The 24,188-nt window shown below is 39.1% G+C and overlaps 1 protein-coding gene and 1 long non-coding RNA gene across 2 annotated transcripts; both read right to left on the minus strand.

Annotated features, from left to right (window-relative positions):
• Positions 1-1,678: 1,678 nt before the first annotated feature.
• LOC107012417 lies at positions 1,679-3,931 on the minus strand. The gene is made up of 2 exons (XR_001456033.2): positions 3,103-3,931; positions 1,679-1,948 (listed from the first exon to the last, which is right to left on the minus strand). It is a non-coding gene; the product is annotated as an uncharacterized LOC107012417 (long non-coding RNA).
• Positions 3,932-4,984: 1,053 nt separating this feature from the next.
• On the minus strand, positions 4,985-19,369 carry LOC114075238. The gene is made up of 16 exons (XM_027913692.1): positions 19,232-19,369; positions 18,681-18,958; positions 18,347-18,417; positions 17,720-17,880; positions 16,631-16,837; positions 14,795-14,896; positions 14,060-14,590; positions 12,995-13,975; positions 12,647-12,889; positions 10,991-12,586; positions 9,999-10,100; positions 9,266-9,794; positions 8,199-9,184; positions 7,851-8,093; positions 6,195-7,790; positions 4,985-5,038 (listed from the first exon to the last, which is right to left on the minus strand). The coding sequence occupies exons 1-16, from the start codon at positions 19,367-19,369 to the stop codon at positions 4,985-4,987; spliced, it is 7,818 nt and encodes a 2,605-aa protein (XP_027769493.1).
• Positions 19,370-24,188: the final 4,819 nt, after the last annotated feature.

Raw genomic sequence — 24,188 nt, forward strand, 5'->3', positions numbered from 1 at the left:
TATATATATATATATATATATATATATATATATATATATATGTATATATATATGTTTTAAATAGTTTGTAAATAATTATTTATTTTATAAATGTTTCGAAAAGCATCTCAAAAGATTTAATTTCTAATAAGTATTTTGGCTAAATTAGCTCGGTTTAATTTACGGTTATAATTTTTGAACTATTTTACAATTAAGTTAATTATTTTATCTTGTCAAAAATCAAGAAGCTCGTTAATCCATTATTTTAGTTCATCTTATTTAATTTAAGCCAAACCCGCAACTTTGAGCTTCAATTTGGTTAATGATTTGGTATATTATAATCCATTTGGGCCTTTTCTAATAACTAAATCCATCCCTTATTGAATTCATTTAAAAGGGACCAAAATTGGGCATGTTTCTAGTAGTTCAAATGACCCAGGACTTTTCTTCACTCAGCCCGCTCCAACCCCTTTCCCAGCGACCCCTGCCTAATTTTGATTCCTCCGACCCAGCCCTTTTCTCCCCAAATCGGTTCAAAACAAGAAAATGACATCAGCAAATTGCACTTTGTCTTCTCCTTCACGCGTAAGTGGGCAAAAAGTACAGAAACCGTGTGGGGAAAACTCTATTACCAACGCTCCATTTCATCCATTGAAGGAAAATAATTATTTCCAGAAGACACGCACGTGAGAAACATCGGCGTGATAGAGTGTTGGTCCTCCGTCTCCTTCTCCCTTTCTCTGCCTCACAACAGCCTTTTGCCTACCCTCGCTGCTCTCAAATTGTCCTTGCAACTGCGTCTATTCGTCCTTGTGGCCATAAGATGGTGACATGTGGAACTCAAGGACGATTGTGTTGATCGAGTCGGCTCACGTCTTCTTCATCTTTTGAGTTTTTGGCTAAATTTTGGTTCTTCTCGTACAAATCCAGTTGTCCCATCCTTTAGGAAGAGAGATTTAAATTTTGGGATTTGTTTTCGAAATCTCGATTTTGCCCTTTTCCCCCCAAAAAGTCGAACCCTTTTTTTAATATTTATATTCTCTTCGATTTTTAATTTCAAAGGGGGAGGGGAACGAAAAAAATGCTGGGAAAATTGTTAGGGATTTTGGGTAGTCTTTTATCACGAGATCTTTGTCTGGGACTTTAAGACTTAGTGAAAGAGTGTACAAAAAGGTTCGAGCATAAGCACTTAAAATACGCACTAGACATACATTGAAAAGAACGCATACAATAGTTTGGCGTTCATGTTCAACTTGTCGTCCATAATTTCTTGACCTTTGTTTTGGGTGAGAGTTTCTCTTGGTGAAGTGGTCGTCTCCGCTCTTTCTCGTTTCCAGTTCACTGCCCCCAAAGAGGTAATAATCTCTCTTTTATAATAGGAAAAATATTTGTTTAGAGTAAATTTCGACTTTGAGACTCGCCACTTAATTTTTTAAAAAAATTAAGAAAACAAACGTTTCCAAAAAACATACACAGATAAAATCGTTTGAAAACTTCAAATGAATTCGGGATTCCTATTCATATTTTAGGATGGTGCGATTTTTCAGCAACTAACTTAATTTGGCTAAAAAATTGATTCAACTTAAAGAGTTAAAATACTAACATATTATCAAAGTGAATTATTTGCAAAATTGTTAATTTTAAAGTCGATAAAACATTTGGAGGCGTTTGCGGGGATTTGGAGCTTCCTAACTTTAAACTAGCGACAAACAAACCACTAAGTAATTAAAATCATGTAAAGAGAGCGGGAGGGAGAGAGATTTGGATCCAAATTTGGACCCACCTGTTTGGGTTTTCGACCCATTTTCGTTTTGCACCTTTCCTAAGTTCTAATAAAATAATACAATAATACAAAATAATTAAAAGAGAACGACAAGGGCTTAGGCCCACTACAAATAAAAATACAAAAACATGAAAATAAGGGGGCTTCTAATCCGACTTCTTCGGCTCTTCCGACTTGCTTTGGATCCTTCAACCACGAAACATGTACGTCAATTTTGCGGATTTATCCTTCACTTTCAGCTCGACAAGAACAAGACTTGAGCCTCCTTGGCTCAGGGAAGTGCAATGAATGTGTAAAAGAAGAATGAAGGAGGGTAATGTGCTCAATCAAAGGTTCATGCAAGAAAACACACCCACCCGAAGAAACGACATTAATAAACGATCAAAGAAAAACTGAATAATATCACTCTAACAATATATTAAACCTTATATACGAGATGCTTAAGAATAAAACATACTACTGTCAAGGAATGGAGGGATAGAGGGGCACAAATCAAGATAAGCTATTTTAAGAGTTCACAATTTCCGTTTCCTTAAAATTGACTAAGAACCAGGCAGCAACAAACCAAATAAAATAATAACAAAGAATTTTGACACTTTCTCTTACATAAGCATGCAACAAATGATTTGATGCATTAAGACATAGTTAACGAAGAAGAGGAACTGCCAAAATATTTACTTGACAACTTCACATGCAGTCAACTTGTTGAAATTTGTTGAAAATAAAGATAAGAAAAACGACATTTAATAGCTTCCGCAAGAGGCATAGGAGTCAATTTAACAAATATTGATTACTTGAAGAGATTTGGAGCTACTGAACTAACGGTGCTAAAATATATACGAGGTCGACTCGAAACTAATTGATAAAAGCGCTGATAACATTCGAGACAAATTCAAACTACACCCAAGTAAAATTAAACGAATAGAATTTGTATAATCCTTTTGGACTACCAATGCCATCCATTAGAGATTACAAGAGATACCAAATGCATTTAACACTCCAAAATTTCCAGGGAAATACGAATAATAAAATAGGAGCTAAGTTGAAATAAGCAAGCAAAATGATTATCCTAACATACTTAACATCTCATACTGCTTTAGAGAGGATGGCAGACCCATTACTGTTAGTTTCCACTTATTCCAATGCCAACTTGCACATATTTTCAAATAAAATTAACACACGAAAGAAAAGAAAAAAAAACTTAAACGTCTATAAACAACCAACCAGGGCCTAAAACATGAAACAAACACCGAATACAAATTTCTAATAGCAAGATATCAGCTCAAAAAGAAAACAAAAGAAAGGAGATGAAGAAAATGTTGTCAAGAGAGGGATGTTACCTTCTTCCGGGCAACAAATAGAGGACGAGATGAACAAAGAAAACGACGACTTCACCACACAAATGCAAGCACGGTCAGCAGCAAAATTTTTAATGAAATCTCAAACCATACTTTGAGAGGAAATTTTCTTCCCCTTTTCTGCTTCTCGCTCAACAAAAAAAATCTCAAACATGACGGAATTTCAAACTTCAAAATAAAAGAATTTCAAACTTCAAAATTGCTCCCTCTAAAACTTTCCTCTCTGTCCAGTATCCCCCGTCTTCTCCGATATTTCTTTCCCTAAAACTTTTCCAGAAAAATCCACCCTCTGCTTAGACGGGAAGAGGCCTTATATATCGATGGATTAGGGCTCCGAATTTGGGGTAAAATTCGGACTTCCCCAGGCCCACGAAAATTTGAATTTCAAAGCTTTAGATCTTATCTAAAAATCCAGGGAATATTCGATTCGATACCCAATTTCATCAATTCTCAACGGGAGGGAGGCGAGGTGTACGCTTCAGATGGAGTCGACTGTCCTTTGGTGCTACATGTTCCAATCTCGAGGGCACAAGGACAGAATTGCAGCCTCCTTTGCTGCAAAGCTGTGCGCGTACTATTGTACAAATTGATGAGGAAGACGACACGGATAAAGCTGTCGCTTTTCCGTAAATCTCGTCACTTGGACATTGCTGCGTTTTGAAGCTGGTAAGGTGTCGTTTGGTCGTCGTTTTCTCGACTTAGAAATTGTTGTTAACGTTAAATGGATAAGGTAAAGTGGGCCGGCTCGAGGGAGAAAGAGTTGGGTTGCTGGAAAATAAAAAAAAAGGATGCGTAATTTAGATGACTGAAGCTATAGGGAATTTGATTAAATGAATAGAAAGAGTAGGACGAATTAATATAACCAATTTACGAGCTTCTTAAAATTATGCGCTACTAATTTAATAAAAAATTAATTTATTAAAATAAGTAATAAAAATCCTTTTGAGTTGACTTTCGAATATTTGCAAAACAAACTAAATATAAAACATATATATACTTAAACTATAACAAGATAAACTAATAAATTTAACTATACTAAGGATCCGAATTAAGAAATCACTAAAACTAATTTAAAAAGGTGTTAAGTAAAACTAAAATCTTTGCAATGATTTTTGAGTATTTTTTACAAAATGAACTAACTATATAAAATCATACACACACACACACACATATATATATACATATATTCTAAGAAAAACTATAGAAATCGACTAACGCTATTTCAAAATGATTTGGAAAACATTTTTTTTTAATTTATAAAGTCATTTATTTCAACTCGTTAGGAAATTAAGAAACTCAAAAATTAATTATTGTCGGGGAGGGTCAAAATTTGGGTGTCAACAACTGTCCATCATTTTACTTGGATTGATGCAAGAAATTCGAGGAAAATGAAGTTGACCAAACCAATTTTTGACCGACCACATATTCGTCTTTGGGAAGGGATTTGGTATGGACTTTAGGAATATATGGCTATATGAGAATTCGGGCCACTTGTAGTTCGGTACGCTTGATTTAACGCATGATTTTGAATGAAATAAAAACCCACCTCGATACCGAATTATGAAGGTATCGAAATGCTCGAGAATAAGATTCGACAGCGAATATTAGAATACAATCGAGTTTTCAACATTGATCTCACCTACATATCTTTAAACCCAAGGAATCAGGCTGTTTGTACTTTGACTCGATCGGGTGAAAAGGAAATCTATTATGCTAGATAAACCTTTGGTTCTAGACAAGTGACAAATTAAATCGAGCACGAAAAAGAGGCTTGTATCCTCTTAGCCATGAATGTAGCGCGCTTCACACCCATAATTAAAAACTTACATGAAAATAATTTCTAAAGCTCTTGGTGCAATGTCACTCAAATTGGAAACTTGCTTCCGGTAGATCGAAATTTCCGGATGCAAAACTGAAACTAACAAAAGCAGAAGAAAAACCCACATTCCTTCTGATAGGGGTGTGGTTTGATTGTGGTGGAAGTCGCTCCTCTGCTCGCGTCCTAAGAGTTTGACACTCCTCTTTGGACTATGTCCCAGTTCGTTGCTAAGAAAAAGTTCGATGTTGTGCTGCGTCCCTTTGACGTCGTCTGCACCTGTGGTTTTTTTGGAGAATTCATCCTTTCGGATGCTATCGACAAAGACTGAGATAACAACTCGTAAGCTTAAAAATGGAATTCAAATGGGAGATAGTGTCTTTTACCGTGTTGACACTTAGTTGTTCTTCATTTGACGTCACCTTGATCGGTTTGACGTAAAGTAAATAAAGCTTATGTCTTGTGTTTGCAATATAATCTGTTGGGAAAGACAAGGCATTAACAAAGAATGCCTGACAGGATAACAGCGGAAGAATACCCAAGTCTATACTTCCCCTTCTCGATTTGAACCAAGAGAAGACAAACAACCACAAGCAATATGATAGTAAGGCAGCAAGTAATTCAACCAAACAAATATAACAAGGCAATAATAAACCAATCACACAAGACACCAAGATTTACGTGGAAAACCCTTCGATGTGAAGAGTAAAAAACCACGGGACCAAAAGCTCCACTATAATCACCAAGAGTTACAATATTGTTCTCCAAAATTGGCCACAAAACAAGTGCCAAACAACGAGCAACAACAAAATAAGATTGCACCAAATCTAGAGAATTAAAGGAGCAAAATCACCAATTTCGCAGCTACTGTTCACGACAGCAAAACTGAAGCTGCAGGCCACCAAATCCAACTCTGTCAGTTCCTAATCAAAGATTGAGATGAAGATAATATGCTGTCCAAAAATCAGCTCAATCGGACAAGAAACGAAGCGGGAATCGCAATTTGAAGTTGGCTGTTAGGGCTGAATTTTGACTGCGAAAACTGCTCTCTTTCTCTCTTTTTGGCTGCTGAAAAAACTCTCTGTGTATATGAAAATAAGACCTAAATAGGCTTATATTTGCCTCATAAGAATGGGCCTATGGGCAAAAATGGGTTGGTCCAAATTGGGCTTTTATTTATCCACATAGGAAGGGAAAAAGGCCCATAACCCAACAATTCTCCCCCTCACGACTATGTGGAGGAGACCGCCATCCCGGCGACCATGCAACAATCTTCAAACTTCCCTCTTGGCAAAGCTTTAGTCATCATATCGGAACCATTGTCATTTGTATGAATCTTTTCAAGCTCAAGCAACTTAGAATCCAACACATCTCGAATCCAATGGTATCTCACATCAATGTGTTTAGACCGACCATGGAACGTAGAATTCTTGCCAAGATGTATAGCACTTTGACTGTCACAATAAAGCACATACCTCTCTTGAGCACAACCAAGTTCCCCCAAGAATCTCTTCATCCAAAGCAATTCTTTACAAGCTTCAACGACAGCAATAAGCTCAGCTTCTGTAGTAGATAGAGCAACACATTTTTGCAACCTAGATTGCCAAGACACAGCTCCCCCTGCAAAAGTAACCAAGTACCCTGAAGTAGACTTGCGAGTATCAACATCACCAGCCATGTCTGAATCAGTATAACCACAAAGAATAGGCCTCCCTGTACCAAAACACAAACTCAGACTAGAAGTGCCACAGAGATATCTCATAACCCACTTCACAGCATTCCAATGTTCTCTTCCCGGATTAGAAAGAAAACGGCTAACAACTCCAACAGCGTGAGCAATATCCGGTCTTGTACAAACCATCGCATACATCAAACTACCAACAGCTGAAGCATAAGGAACTTTCTTCATATCTTCCTTCTCATCATCACTAGAAGGACACTGTTTCGTGCTCAATTTGAAGTGCATAGCTAAAGGTGTACTGACAACCTTAGCTTTGTCCATGTTGAATCTGCGAAGTACTTTCTGAATGTACTTCTCTTGTGATAATACCAATTTCTTGGCCTTTCTATCACGGACAATCTGCATGCCAAGAATCTGCCTTGCTGGTCCTAAGTCTTTCATAGCAAAAGACTTACTCAACTCTTGCTTCAACTTCTGAATCCTGCAAGTATTATGACCAACAACAAGCATGTCATCAACATAAAGCAACACAATAATAAAGTCACCATCAGAGAACTTTTGCACAAAAACACAATGGTCTGAAGAAGTCTTCTTGAAGCCCTGCTGACTCATAAAAGAACCAAACTTCCTGTACCACTGCCTGGGAGCTTGTTTCAAACCATACAAGCTCTTCTTCAATTTGCAAACATAATTCTCTTTACCCTTGACTTCAAAACCTTCCGGTTGCTCCATATAAATTTCTTCATCTAAGTCACCATGGAGGAAAGCAGTTTTAACATCCATTTGCTCAACCTCTAAATCTAGACTTGCAGCCAAGCCTAGAACCACACGAATGGATGACATCTTCACAACTGGAGAGAATATCTCATCAAAATCAACTCCCCTTTTCTGATTAAATCCCTTGACAACTAATCTAGCTTTGTACCGTGGAACTGGATTACCATCTTCATGTTTCACCCGAAAAACCCACCTGTTTTTCAAAGCTTTTCTGTCTTTAGGTAACTTAACCAAATCAAAGGTATGATTATCATGCAAGGATTTAATCTCATCTTCCATAGCATCAAACCACCTTTCTTTTTCTTCACTTTCCATGGCCTCATCAAGACTCTCAGGTTCTCCCCCGTCAGTCAAGAGTACATACTCATTGGGAGAATAACGAGATGAAGGAATTCTCTCTCTACTAGATCGTCTGAGAGAACTCTCTGGAGCATCTATAATTGGTTGTTGGACAACCACATCATCTTGCACTGGAGCATCAACAACATCATGCCGGTCATTCTGAACATGATCACCATCTTCATTATCAACTTGATTTTCATCATTATGAAGATTTTCTTCCGGTGCAATAGTCAAAGGAACTGGATCAACATCAACTAAGCTCTCACTACTCTGAAAATCAGCCTTGTCAGCTTTGTCAAAATCTTCAATTGTTTGGTCTTCAAAGAACACAACATCACGGCTTCTAACAAGTTTCTTCTCAACAGGATCATAGAAACGATAGCCAAATTCATCTTGACCATAACCAATGAAGATACACTGCCTAGTTTTAACATCCAACTTTGACCTTTCATCCTTAGGAACATGTACGAAGGCTTTACACCCAAAGACTCTAAGATGATCATAAGAAACATTCTTACCAGTCCAAACTCTGTCAGGGACATCACCATCTAAAGCAACAGCAGGAGATAAATTGATAACATAAGCAGCAGTATTAAGTGCTTCTGCCCAAAAGGAATCTGACAGCTTAGCATCTGAAAGCATACATCTAACCCTCTCAACTAGAGTTCTGTTCATCCTCTCTGCTAAACCATTTAACTGAGGAGTCTTTGGAGGAGTTTTCTGATGCCTAATACCCTGCTCTCTGCAATATCTATCAAAAGGACCAATATACTCACCACCATTATCTGAGCGGATGCATTTCAATGTCTTCCCTGTTTGTCTTTCAACCAAGGCCTGAAAACTCTTGAACACATCAAGTACTTGATCCTTGGACTTCAAAGGAAATACCCAGAGTTTGCGAGAATGATCATCAATAAAAGTCACAAAGTAAAGTGCACCACCATGAGATCTTACCTTAAAAGGACCACACAAATCAGAATGTACCAACTCCAGCAAATCAAGCTTTCTTGAAGGCGGATGACTCTGAAAAGAAACTCTTTTCTGTTTACCGGCTAAGCAATGAACACATTTCTTCAACTTTGCTTGTTTCACTCCAGAAAGCAAATTTTTCTTAGCCAAACTATCAATCCCCTTCTCGCTCATATGACTCAGCCTTCTATGCCATAACTCTGATGAAGTATCATTCTCCACCAAATTTACCGAGTCTCTAGACATGGAGCCCTGAAATACATACAAGTTAGACAACTTGTCACCACGGGCCACAACCATCAAACCTCTAGTAAGCTTCCACTGGCCAACACCAAGTGTATTAACATAACCCTCATCATCAAGATATCCCACAGAAATCAAATTCAAGCGAACATCTGGAGCATGCTTGACATTATTGAGAACTAGTTTGGAACCATTGTTACTTTCCAAACAAACTGTCCCAATGCCAATAACTTCAACTTCATGATTATTGCCCATTTTCAACGTTCCAAAATTACCTGGAGTATAAGAAGAAAATAATTCCTTCTTTGGCGTGACACGAGAAGTAGCACCAGAATCCACAAACCAGCTAGACTCATCACGAACAAGATTAATGGCATTTGCATCACAAGAAACAAGAAGATCATCATTAGCAACAACAGCAACACGATTTTCATTATCGCCTTCTCTCTTTTGTTGTCTCATATCTCTCTTGTGCTTGTAACAATATTTCATGATATGCCCATTCTTGTGGCAATAGTCACATGTAATATTCTTGTATTTAGACTTTGACTTGCTTCTACTTTTACCTCTATCATTCTGACCTCTGGACTTGTTTCTCCCCCTATCTTCAGTAACCAAAACATCGGAGTGTGAAGCTGAAGAAGATGAGGCTTGAGATCTTCTTCTCATTTCTTCATTCAAGACACCACTCTTAGTATATTCCATGGTTACAACACCACTGGGAGCAGAATTAGTCAAAGAAACTCGAAGAGTTTCCCAAGAGTCTGGCAGAGTATTAAGAAGCCAAAGTCCCTGTATCTCATCATCAAACTTTACACCCATTCCGGACAGCTGGTCAAGAACACCCTGAAAATCATTAATATGATCAGAAATAGGAGTGCCCTCTTTATACCTGATATTCATTAATTGTTTCAATAGGAACAACTTGTTGTTGCCAGTCTTCGAAGCATAAAGTGTCTCGAGCTTGTCCCACAAACTTTTGGCATGTGTCTCATTCACAATATGATTTCTAACATTATCTTCAACCCATTGTCTAATATAGCCACAAACCTGCAGATGCTCAAATTCCCATTCTTCATCATTCAAAGACTGAGGCTTATTAGAAGCAAACACAGGTAAATGCATCTTCTTGACAAATAGAAGATCTTTCATCTTGCCTTTCCAAATATGATAGTTACTACCAGTTAAACACACCATTTTGCTCATATTTGCCTCCATCATTCAAAACGACAATCAACAATAACCAATGCTCTGATACCACTTTGTTGGGAAAGACAAGGCACTAACAAAGAATGCCTGACAGGATAACAGCGGAAGAATACCCAAGTCTATACTTTCCCTTTTCGATTTGAACCAAGAGAAGACAAACAACCACAAGCAATATGATAGTAAGGCAGCAAGTAATTCAACCAAACAAATATAACAAGGCAATAATAAACCAATCACACAAGACACCAAGATTTACGTGGAAAACCCTTCGATGTGAAGAGTAAAAAACCACGGGACCAAAAGCTCCACTATAATCACCAAGAGTTACAATATTGTTCTCCAAAATTGGCCACAAAACAAGTGCCAAACAACGAGCAACAACAAAATAAGATTGCACCAAATCTAGAGAATTAAAGGAGCAAAATCACCAATTTCGCAGCTACTGTTCACGACAGCAAAACTGAAGCTGCAGGCCACCAAATCCAACTCTGTCAGTTCCTAATCAAAGATTGAGATGAAGATAATATGCTGTCCAAAAATCAGCTCAATCGGACAAGAAACGAAGCGGGAATCGCAATTTGAAGTTGGCTGTTAGGGCTGAATTTTGACTGCGAAAACTGCTCTCTTTCTCTCTTTTTGGCTGCTGAAAAAACTCTCTGTGTATATGAAAATAAGACCTAAATAGGCTTATATTTGCCTCATAAGAATGGGCCTATGGGCAAAAATGGGTTGGTCCAAATTGGACTTTTATTTATCCACATAGGAAGGGAAAAAGGCCCATAACCCAACAATTCTCCCCCTCACGACTATGTGGAGGAGACCGCCATCCCGGCGACCATGCAACAATCTTCAAACTTCCCTCTTGGCAAAGCTTTAGTCATCATATCGGAACCATTGTCATTTGTATGAATCTTTTCAAGCTCAAGCAACTTAGAATCCAACACATCTCGAATCCAATGGTATCTCACATCAATGTGTTTAGACCGACCATGGAACGTAGAATTCTTGCCAAGATGTATAGCACTTTGACTGTCACAATAAAGCACATACCTCTCTTGAGCACAACCAAGTTCCCCCAAGAATCTCTTCATCCAAAGCAATTCTTTACAAGCTTCAACGACAGCAATAAGCTCAGCTTCTGTAGTAGATAGAGCAACACATTTTTGCAACCTAGATTGCCAAGACACAGCTCCCCCTGCAAAAGTAACCAAGTACCCTGAAGTAGACTTGCGAGTATCAACATCACCAGCCATGTCTGAATCAGTATAACCACAAAGAATAGGCTTCCCTGTACCAAAACACAAACTCAGACTAGAAGTGCCACAGAGATATCTCATAACCCACTTCACAGCATTCCAATGTTCTCTTCCCGGATTAGAAAGAAAACGGCTAACAACTCCAACAGCGTGAGCAATATCCGGTCTTGTACAAACCATCGCATACATCAAACTACCAACAGCTGAAGCATAAGGAACTTTCTTCATATCTTCCTTCTCATCATCACTAGAAGGACACTGTTTCGTGCTCAATTTGAAGTGCATAGCTAAAGGTGTACTGACAACCTTAGCTTTGTCCATGCTGAATCTGCGAAGTACTTTCTGAATGTACTTCTCTTGTGATAATACCAATTTCTTGGCCTTTCTATCACGGACAATCTGCATGCCAAGAATCTGCCTTGCTGGTCCTAAGTCTTTCATAGCAAAAGACTTACTCAACTCTTGCTTCAACTTCTGAATCCTGCAAGTATTATGACCAACAACAAGCATGTCATCAACATAAAGCAACACAATAATAAAGTCACCATCAGAGAACTTTTGCACAAAAACACAATGGTCTGAAGAAGTCTTCTTGAAGCCCTGCTGACTCATAAAAGAACCAAACTTCCTGTACCACTGCCTGGGAGCTTGTTTCAAACCATACAAGCTCTTCTTCAATTTGCAAACATAATTCTCTTTACCCTTGACTTCAAAACCTTCCGGTTGCTCCATATAAATTTCTTCATCTAAGTCACCATGGAGGAAAGCAGTTTTAACATCCATTTGCTCAACCTCTAAATCTAGACTTGCAGCCAAGCCTAGAACCACACGAATGGATGACATCTTCACAACTGGAGAGAATATCTCATCAAAATCAACTCCCCTTTTCTGATTAAATCCCTTGACAACTAATCTAGCTTTGTACCGTGGAACTGGATTACCATCTTCATGTTTCACCCGAAAAACCCACCTGTTTTTCAAAGCTTTTCTGTCTTTAGGTAACTTAACCAAATCAAAGGTATGATTATCATGCAAGGATTTAATCTCATCTTCCATAGCATCAAACCACCTTTCTTTTTCTTCACTTTCCATGGCCTCATCAAGACTCTCAGGTTCTCCCCCGTCAGTCAAGAGTACATACTCATTGGGAGAATAACGAGATGAAGGAATTCTCTCTCTACTAGATCGTCTGAGAGAACTCTCTGGAGCATCTATAATTGGTTGTTGGACAACCACATCATCTTGCACTGGAGCATCAACAACATCATGCCGGTCATTCTGAACATGATCACCATCTTCATTATCAACTTGATTTTCATCATTATGAAGATTTTCTTCCGGTGCAATAGTCAAAGGAACTGGATCAACATCAACTAAGCTCTCACTACTCTGAAAATCAGCCTTGTCAGCTTTGTCAAAATCTTCAATTGTTTGGTCTTCAAAGAACACAACATCACGGCTTCTAACAAGTTTCTTCTCAACAGGATCATAGAAACGATAGCCAAATTCATCTTGACCATAACCAATGAAGATACACTGCCTAGTTTTAACATCCAACTTTGACCTTTCATCCTTAGGAACATGTACAAAGGCTTTACACCCAAAGACTCTAAGATGATCATAAGAAACATTCTTACCAGTCCAAACTCTGTCAGGGACATCACCATCTAAAGCAACAGCAGGAGATAAATTGATAACATAAGCAGCAGTATTAAGTGCTTCTGCCCAAAAGGAATCTGACAGCTTAGCATCTGAAAGCATACATCTAACCCTCTCAACTAGAGTTCTGTTCATCCTCTCTGCTAAACCATTTAACTGAGGAGTCTTTGGAGGAGTTTTCTGATGCCTAATACCCTGCTCTCTGCAATATCTATCAAAAGGACCAATATACTCACCACCATTATCTGAGCGGATGCATTTCAATGTCTTCCCTGTTTGTCTTTCAACCAAGGCCTGAAAACTCTTGAACACATCAAGTACTTGATCCTTGGACTTCAAAGGAAATACCCAGAGTTTGCGAGAATGATCATCAATAAAAGTCACAAAGTAAAGTGCACCACCATGAGATCTTACCTTAAAAGGACCACACAAATCAGAATGTACCAACTCCAGCAAATCAAGCTTTCTTGAAGGCGGATGACTCTGAAAAGAAACTCTTTTCTGTTTACCGGCTAAGCAATGAACACATTTCTTCAACTTTGCTTGTTTCACTCCAGAAAGCAAATTTTTCTTAGCCAAACTATCAATCCCCTTCTCGCTCATATGACTCAGCCTTCTATGCCATAACTCTGATGAAGTATCATTCTCCACCAAATTTACCGAGTCTCTGGACATGGAGCCCTGAAATACATACAAGTTAGACAACTTGTCACCACGGGCCACAACCATCAAACCTCTAGTAAGCTTCCACTGGCCAACACCAAGTGTATTAACATAACCCTCATCATCAAGATATCCCACAGAAATCAAATTCAAGCGAACATCTGGAGCATGCTTGACATTATTGAGAACTAGTTTGGAACCATTGTTACTTTCCAAACAAACTGTCCCAATGCCAATAACTTCAACTTCATGATTATTGCCCATTTTCAACGTTCCAAAATTACCTGGAGTATAAGAAGAAAATAATTCCTTCTTTGGCGTGACATGAGAAGTAGCACCAGAATCCACAAACCAGCTAGACTCATCACGAACAAGATTAATGGCATTTGCATCACAAGAAACAAGAAGATCATCATTAGCAACAACAGCAACACGATTTTCATTATCGCCTTCTCTCTTTTGTTGTCTCATATCTCTCTTGTGCTTGTAACAATATTTCATGATATGCCCATTCTTGTGGCAATAGTCACATGTAATATTCTTGTATTTAGACTTTGACTTGCTTCTACTTTTACCTCTATCATTCTGACCTCTGGACTTGTTTCTCCCCCTATCTTCAGTAACCAAAACATCGGAGTGTGAAGCTGAAGAAGATGAGGCTTGAGATCTTCTTCTCATTTCTTCATTCAAGACACCACTCTTAGTATATTCCATGGTTACAACACCACTGGGAGCAGAATTAGTCAAAGAAACTCGAAGAGTTTCCCAAGAGTCTGGCAGAGTATTAAGAAGCCAAAGTCCCTGTATCTCATCATCAAACTTTACACCCATTCCGGACAGCTGGTCAAGAACACCCTGAAAATCATTAATATGATCAGAAATAGGAGTGCCCTCTTTATACCTGATATTCATTAGTTGTTTCAATAGGAACAACTTGTTGTTGCCAGTCTTCGAAGCATAAAGTGTCTCGAGCTTGTCCCACAAACTTTTGGCATGTGTCTCATTCACAATATGATTTCTAACATTATCTTCAACCCATTGTCTAATATAGCCACAAACCTGCAGATGCTCAAATTCCCATTCTTCATCATTCAAAGACTGAGGCTTATTAGAAGCAAACACAGGTAAATGCATCTTCTTGACAAATAGAAGATCTTTCATCTTGCCTTTCCAAATATGATAGTTACTACCATTTAAACACACCATTTTGCTCATATTTGCCTCCATCATTCAAAACGACAATCAACAATAACCAATGCTCTGATACCACTTTGTTGGGAAAGACAAGGCACTAACAAAGAATGCCTGACAGGATAACAGCGGAAGAATACCCAAGTCTATACTTTCCCTTTTCGATTTGAACCAAGAGAAGACAAACAACCACAAGCAATATGATAGTAAGGCAGCAAGTAATTCAACCAAACAAATATAACAAGACAATAATAAACCAATCACACAAGACACCAAGATTTACGTGGAAAACCCTTCGATGTGAAGAGTAAAAAACCACGGGACCAAAAGCTCCACTATAATCACCAAGAGTTACAATATTGTTCTCCAAAATTGGCCACAAAACAAGTTCCAAACAACGAGCAACAACAAAATAAGATTGCACCAAATCTAGAGAAATAAAGGAGCAAAATCACCAATTTCGCAGCTACTGTTCACGACAGCAAAACTGAAGCTGCAGGCCACCAAATCCAACTCTGTCAGTTCCTAATCAAAGATTGAGATGAAGATAATATGCTGTCCAAAAATCAGCTCAATCGGACAAGAAACGAAGCGGAAATCGCAATTTGAAGTTGGCTGTTAGGGCTGAATTTTTGACTGCGAAAAACTGCTCTCTTTCTCTCTTTTGGCTGCTGAAAAACTCTTTGTATGTCTGAAAATAAGACCTAAATAGGCTTATATTTGCCTCATAAGAATGGGCCTATGGGCAAAAATGGGTTGGTCCAAATTGGACTTTTATTTATCCACATAGGAAGGGAAAAAGGTCCATAACCCAACATAATCTTCAATGTACTCTTCATTTGATGTCAAAATAAATAAAAACTGATGCAATGTTGATATTTTCTTCGTTGTTTTAGATGATTCTCTTGGCATTCACTCTTGCCAAATAAAGATGCAGTTGATGTTGAGGGATAAATATTTCCCTTGAGATGCACGATTCATTCTCTGGCAGTACATGATTTCTCACGGGGCATGAATATCTTCCCGTGATGCATAAATTTCTGTGAGGTATGAAATCTTCTCGCGGTGCATAACTTTCTGCGAGGTATGAATATCTTCTCGGGATGCTCGAATATTAACTCGCGATGCATGATCTTTCACGATGCATGAATATTGACTCGCGATGCATGATTTCTGTGAGGTATTAATATCTTCTCGTGATGCATAACTTTTTGCGAGGTATGAAATCTTCTGGCGATGCATATCTTTTTGTGAGGTATGAAATATTCTCGCGATGCATACCTTTCTGCGAGGCATGAACGTCTTCTCGCGATGCATGAATATTGACTCGCGATGCATGATCTTCCATAATGCATGGATATTGACTCGCGATGCATAAATGTTGACTCACGATGCATGGATATTGACTTGCGATGCATGACCTTCCGCGATGCATGGATATTGAATCGAGATGTCATCCCTGGTACCAAATGAAGACAGTGCTTCAATTGAGCAACATAGTGATCTTTAGGGTGCCTTCTGGATAATGACATCAACTCGAGTAACGATAATAGTAAAATGACTTCCAGATAGTATATCGTCTTGATCAAAAATAAAATAAATGCCCCCTCCGGGTAATGTACAATATCATAGCTAACATTATGATGCAGAAGACGCCCTTTACAAAAACCGTAAACTCTTTCTTGAGATTTTCGCTTCATTCACCTTCGAATCTAGCTGGACGTTCCTTATAGACTTCATATTGTTGGAAATTGACTGAAATAAACCATTCATACTCTCCAGTCTCTGGTATAAGTAGTATGAAATAATTCTTGCGTCTACAGGAACACCGTTAAATTTTGGGAGAACTTTCTCCTCCCTTGACTTCTCCATATTCATCGATCGGAGGAATTTGCTGATATCAAAGCAAAGCTATAAAATTCCATCCACAAAAAAATTGTTAGTTTTAAAACGAACTGGTCTATGTCGATTTCTTCAGTTGCCTGCTCCTTCTCCTGCTATCTCCGATTGATTTTCCTAATCTCCCCACTCTATATAGATAAGACAAAAATTTTTATGCCAAAACAAATGAAAGACAAACGGAAAAACTTTTAGGAAGATAAATTTTTAGAGGTAGTATTTTGAAAAGGGTCACTACTAAATGTCACGTCACATCAGGCTTAGCGAACTTCTTTGTGCCTGATGCTTGGAGGTATATCTGATTATTCGCTGGAAGTATTTCCAAAACCACTTTAGACTTGTAGATAAACCCATGCTGAAATTTTGAGGTCATCCTCAAAATTTTTGTCTTAGTTAACCGTCTTGCTTATCTTTCAACTGTAACTGTGTAGATCGCAGAATTTTTGAGATCTTCTCAAAAATTCTGTCTCATTTGCAAATCTCGAAATATCTACAGTTTTGACTTGTTGAGGAAGAATTTTCTTCTCGTGAATTTTTGAGTCCCTCTCAAAAATTCTGTCCCAGTTTCTATTGTAAAGAGGAATAAAAAACTTATGGGAGATATGATCGAACGTAGTTCCCCCTCAAAGGCTAACAATAATAAAAATTACAAAGAAACCACCGAGGCCGACATAAGCCACCTACGTATCTCATTCTTGAGAATTCAGGTCAAACGTAGTTCAAATACAAATAAATATTAAATGGATAAATGAGGTGACCGAGGCCGACAAAGGCCGCATACGTATCTCATTCTTGAGAATTTAGGTCAGACGTAGTTCCTTACAAGAGGGGTAAAACTTTGAACAATACAATTACAAGAAAAATAGAGCGATTACAAGGAAATAATAGAAATACCAATTGAAGTTCATGCATAGTATCTCTTGACAGCATCTGAGTTGATCGGTTTCGGCCATGGGTGCCATCCATCTCCGACAGGACCAAAGCACCTCCAGATAGTATTTTACGAACCATGTAAGGACCTTTCCAATTTGGTGCAAATTTTCCTTTGTACTCATCTTGATAAGGAAAAATGCGCTTAAGTACCAAACTGACCGATTTCAAAATTTCTGTCTCTTACTCTCTTGTGGAAAGTAGGAATCATTCTCTGTTGATACAGTTGACCATGAAAAATGGCAACCATTCTCTTTTGGTCAATCAAAATTAACTGATCAATTCTCTTTCTAACCCATTCAGCATTACACAGCTCTTCTTCTTGGATAATTCTCAAAGACGGTATCTCAACTTCAGCCGGTATGATTGCTTATGTTCCGTATACTAGAGGATATGGCATATCTCCAGTCGACGTTCTGACAGTCATCCGATAACCCAATAAAGCATATGGAAACATCTCATGCCAGCGTCGGTGATTGTCAACCATTTTCCTCATAATCTTCTTGATGTTCTTATTGGCAGCCTCTATAGTTTCGTTCATTTTTGGGCGATAAGCAGTCGAGTTTCAGTGAGTAATCTTGAATTTCTCACATATAACTCTCATCAAGTGATTTTTAAGACTCACACCATTATCAATAATGATAGATTCTGGTACTCCAAACCTGCATATCAGATTGTTGCGAACAAAATCGGCCACAACTTTCTTGGTTACCGACTTGTAAGAAGCTGCTTCCACCCACTTGGTGAAATAATTAATGGCAACCAAAATAATATGTGTCTATTAGAAGCGGCTGGCTCTATCGGACCAATGAAATCCATACCCCAAGCTACAAATGGTCAAGGTGAAGTCATAACATTAAGTTCGTGAGGTGGAACTCGGATCAAATCACCGCGCACTTGATATTTATGACATTTCTGCACAAACTTGAAACAATCATTTTCCATAGTAATCCTGAAATAACTGGCTCGAAGGATCTTTCTTGTTAAAGTGAGCCCATTCATATGCGTGCCACAAACTTCGGCATGTATCTGTTCAATAAGATTTGCGACTTCAAAAGCATCGACGCATCTGAGGAGACCTAAATCTGGAGTCCTCCTATACAGGATTTCTCCACTTAGAAAGAAATTAAGAGCCATACGGTGTATCGACTTCTTTTGGTTGGATGTGGCATCTTCAGGATAACTCCCGGTCTCTAAGTACCTCTTTATATCAAAATACCATGGCAAACTATCTGGTTCTGCTTCAACATGTGAACAATGGACCGGATGTTCTTTCAACTCTATATCTAGAGGATCGATATAATCAGTATCTAGATTCTTAATCATAGTAGCAATGGTGGCGAGAGAATCAGCCAACTCATTATGTATTCTGGGAGTATGTTCGAACTCGATCTTGCAAAATCTTTTGCACAAGTTCTGTACATATTGTACGTAAGGTATAATCTTCGGGTTCTTCACGGACAATTCTCCCTAAACCTGATGAATCAACAAATCTGAGTCTCCAATAACCAATAGCTCGTGGACATTCATGTCAATGGCCATTTTGAAACCGAGGATACAAGCTTCATATTCGGCCATGTTGTTCGTGCAATTAAATCGGAGATTAGCTGCCATGGGATAGTGCTGACCAAACTCTGAAACTAGGACCGCTCCAATACCTTTTCCTTGGTGATTTGCCGCTTCATAAAAGAATAGTTTCCATCCAGGATATGCTTCAGAAATATCTTCACCCACAAATGACACTTCTTCATCGTGAAAATTAGTCTTAGCGGCTCATATTTTTCGTCGATTGGATTTTCTGCAAGATGATCAGCCAAGGCCTGTGCCTTTATCGCCTTCTAGGTCACATACACAATATCAAATTTGCTCAACAACATTTTCCATTTATCTAACTTTCCGGTCGGCATCGCCTTCAAGAAGATATACTTCAGCGGGACCATTCTGGAAATAAGATATGTCATGTATGAAGACAGATAATGTCTTAACTTCTGAGCAAGCCAAGCCAAAGCACAAAACATTCTCTCCAATAGAGTATAACGAGACTCGTATGGAGTAAACTTCTTGCTTATATAATAAATGGCTCGCTCCTTCTTCCATGTTTTGTAATGCTGCCCAAGCACGCCTCCAAATGTGCTATCTAAGACGGAAAAATATTGCTACAAAGGGCTCCCTTCTCGTGGAGGAACCTATTTGGTGGATTTGACAAATAGCTCTTGATAGCGTCGAAAGCAATCTGGCACTCTTCCGTCCACTTTGTCTGAGCGTCCTTCTTCGACAACTTTAAAATGGGTTTAGACACCACAGTTGACTGAGCGATGAATCGAGTGATGTAGTTCAATATCCCCAAGAAACTCATCACCTCTTTTCTTGTTTTTGGTGGAGGAAACTCTTGAATTGCTTTAATGTTAGAAGGATCAAGTTCAATACCCCTTCTGCTGACTATAAATCCCAACAACTTGCCGGCTGGAACTCCAAAAGTGCATTTGGCGGGATTTAACTTTAAGTTGTAATGACGTAAACCATTAAAGAACTTCTTCAAATGAGTCAAGTGGTCCGAACTCTCGCGGGATTTGATTATGACATCATCAACATACACTTCGATTTCCTTATGAATCATATCATGAAATATAGTCGTCATAGCCCTCATATAAGTGGCACCATCATTCTTGAGACCAAATGGCATTACCCTGTAATGATACACACCCCAAGGTGTAATAAATGGTGTCTTTTCTGCATCTTCTTTATCCATCAGAATCTGATGATAACCTGCATAACAATCCACATCTCCTGCTTAGGACAATTATCGATTAAAATATGAATGTTCGGCAATGGAAAGTTATCCTTTGGGATAGCTTTGTTGAGATCCCTGTATTGGACGCAAATTCTAATTTTTCCATCCTTTTTGGCGACCGGAACAACGTAAGACAATCAAGTCGGGTATTGAGTCCCTTCTACCATCTGAGACTTGATCTGTTTTGTAATCTCCTCTTTAATTTTTAGACTCAACTCGGGCTTGCACTTCCGAGCCTTTTGCTTCACCGGATCGAACCCCGAATTAATCGGCAGTCTTTCATATACAACATCGGTACTGAGCCCTTGCATGTAATCGACTTCCCAAACGAACACATCAATATATGCAGCAAGCAAATGAATTATATCATTCCTCTGAGTTTCATTCAAGTGAACGCTAATTTTTGGCCTCTTTAATACAATCGCTAATTTTTGGCCTCTTTAACACACTCTTGGTCTCCCAGATTTACAATTTCAGTTTCCTCTAGATTTGGCTTATGCTGGTTTTCAAACTTTAGAGATTCTTTAGAAACATATGTTGGTACCTCACTTTCTTCCTCGTTTCCATCAACCTCGTCATCACCTGCCTCATTTTATTTGTTCATCTCGTGACATGACACGACATTGGCAGGTTTAAAACTTACATTACTGAAATCATAAATAAACAAAGTTAGGAAAGCAAAGTATAACAGATGAATAAATAAACACATTTTAAAATAAAAGAGGATTTCTTTCAACTTGGAAAAAACAGTGCAAACTTTGGTCATGGCATAGGGCCATGTTGCCTTTTTAAACATCATGATGGAAAATTAAAAATTCAAACAGTTAAGAAAAATGCAAAATGGTGGATCTAGGGCCTCTTCCAGACTACCACCTATTTAAATATGCATAAAATGAAGCCCTTCTACCAAGGAGTTCGGGGGATCAGGATGGGCATGGAAGAACAGTTCTGCAGCATGTCTCCTGGCTCAGCATCACGGAATCCTGTCAGCTCGACCTCTTCTTCAATGATAGCATCAATCTTTTCAAAAAGGCCACAGATTCCTTCCTCAAGGTTCTCCTGCTCGGCATATTCACGAACTGGGAAGGATTGATATATATGAGGGATTGTCTTGGCCAATGCTTGATCCTTCTTCTTCTTTGTCTTATCATCATCATCTGTGGTGACGTACCCCAATCCATACCTTTCCCCTTTGACAGGAACTTTAATGGACTCAACAATTCCTTAGGAATTCCTTCCCAATTTGAAACCTGGTTCAAATCCACTTTGCAACATCACAGTAGCAATCATATTATACACAGAAGGCATGAGAGGCTGTGGGGATAAGTCTTCACCGGTGGCATTTACCAGCTCCACCGTGTAGAAATCAGTACCTCGAGACACTTCATCGATAATCGGCGCCTGTCTGCTAGAATGACTACCTTCGCCATGAATGACTAGCTCTTCGTTCTTCCAAACGAGTTTAATCATCTGATGCAGGGTAGAAGGCATAACTCCATCCACGTGAATAAAAGGCCTTCTTAGAAGAAGGTTGTAGTTGGTATCAATATCTAGGACTTGAAACTGTGCGCTAAACTCAGTAGGGCCCAATTGGAAAACCAGATTCACGTCTCCCAAGGTATCTCTTTGAACCCCATCGAAGGCTCTTACATTGACTTTATTTTGCTCAAGTTTTCCCAAGTCAAACTTCAACTGCCTTAGTGTCGACAACGGGCAGATGTTCAGACCAGATCCATCATCTACTAAGACGCTATTGATAACCTTTTTGCGACAGACGACAGTGATATACAGTGCCTTGTTGTGGGACTTGCCTTCAAAAGGCAACTCATTATCACAAAAGTTGATTCAATGGCCTTGAATAACCTGGTGGATCATAACGGCCACATTATCGCTTCTTGTTCAAGCGGGTACATACGTATCATCGAGAGACTTCATCAAAGCCTGACTGTGCGATTAAGAACTCATCAGTAGGGCCCATATGGAATTCTGGGCTGGAGTCTTCTCTAAATGCTTGACAATAGAATAATCTTTCGGCTACATTCTTTTCCGGAATTTCTCTGCCTCACCCTCGCTTATTGGCCTTTTAACTTGATCCTTCTTTTGACCTCCGAGAGGAAGCTCCTCAGGAGTATAACATCTTTCGGATCGGGTCATGCCTTATGCAGCAGCAGTCTCAATCACAAATTTTGGCTTGATAAGAGTTTTTGATGGCACCAAGGAAACAACCTTTGCGGGTATTAAGATAACAAACTTTCTTCTCTTTGATGCTCAAGGAATCTACAGCATTTTCCAACTCGTCATGAACGATTGGAGTTATCACTTTCATCCCAAACCAATCATCCTCTGTTCTATCATAATGACGTTGCCACCTCCATGATTCGGCAAAGGATTGATATTGACATTAGGTGCAGCTGGTTGGAGAGAAACCACCTCTTGGTCAATTAAATTCTGAATCTTGTGCTTGAGGTTGACACAGTCCTCAGTATCATGCCCAACACTGTTGGAATGATAAGTACATCTCTGATCTGGCCTATAGAATTTTGAATTGATATCCACGGGTTTGGGACCACTGGGTGGATATATCCGGCCGCAGCCAGTCGCTCGTACAACTTTGTTTGGCTTTCTGCAAGCACGATGAAATTCCTCGAAGGTTTCTTCTCGAATCGAGACCGAGGGTGATCATAACTTCCTTGTGGGAGAGGCATCTGTTGATAACCTCGATTGTTCGGACTATGAGCTTGATTTCTGGGATATGAGTGTGTCTGGTAGTTTGTCATTGGAGCTTGGTAGTTCGGGTGGGGATTTTGATATGGTAAAACTTGGACTTGATAGCAGGAGGGGGTGCTCGGTAGCTCAACTGCACGTTAGCACAGTTGGGAGCAACATCCAGGTAGGGAGATGGAATTTGGTAGGGTGGAAGATGATTTGGGTAAATGGGAGATGGATTTTGGTAATTCGGCGGTGACTTTGGTATAGTGGAGCTTGGACGTTTGGACAAGTGGAGGTAGCATTCTGATAAATTGGGGAATTATTGGGATGACTAGCTTGTGTGTAGCGAGCTTGGTTGAATATTGGGAAGGCCGAGAAAGACCTTGGGAATATGACAAGGGGTTTTTCTTTCCCCCATATGAAACAGCAGCGGTTTCTTCTCTTTTATTCTTCAACATTCCTTATGATCCGGGTGATGCAGCAACACGGGCTATCTTTCCCGTTTTCAACCCATCTTCGATAGTCTCACAGACTTTGACTATCTCGGCAAATTTTGCTCCTACGAGCAACAGGATTCGATCATAATACTCGGGCTCTTGCACCCGCATGAACACTTCAACAATTTCCTTTTCTAACATAGGGGATCTGACCCTTGCAGCTTCCTTTCTGCACCTATAAGAAAATTCTTTGTAGCTCTCGGTAGATTTCGGCTTCATCTTCTCCAAAAAATATTGATCAGGAACGATTTCGACGTTATATGCAAACCGATCGATAAAATCCTTTGCTAGAGCATTCCAGCTAGGCCATTGTCAGGTTTCATGTGAGGTGAACCATTCAAGAGCTTCTCCGCACAGGCTTCGGCTGAAGAGAAGCATTAATAGAGCTTCATCCCTACCAACTCCAACGAGCTGGTCGCAGTAGGATCTCAAATGA

This window comes from Solanum pennellii, chromosome 1, assembly GCF_001406875.1.
Source record: "Solanum pennellii chromosome 1, SPENNV200".
NCBI lineage: Eukaryota > Viridiplantae > Streptophyta > Magnoliopsida > Solanales > Solanaceae > Solanum > Solanum pennellii.

Coding starts and splice junctions, on each gene's coding strand:
- LOC114075238 (XM_027913692.1), bottom strand. CDS start 19,369: ATGGCAGCTAATCTCCGATTTAATTGCACGAACAACATGGCCGAATAT. Junction 18,418..18,680: donor ATGGAAAATGATTGTTTCAA/GTTTGTGCAGAA, acceptor TCTGATATGCAG/GTTTGGAGTACCAGAATCTA. Junction 7,791..7,850: donor CTCCAGTGCAAGATGATGTG/GTTGTCCAACAA, acceptor TCTAGTAGAGAG/AGAATTCCTTCATCTCGTTA.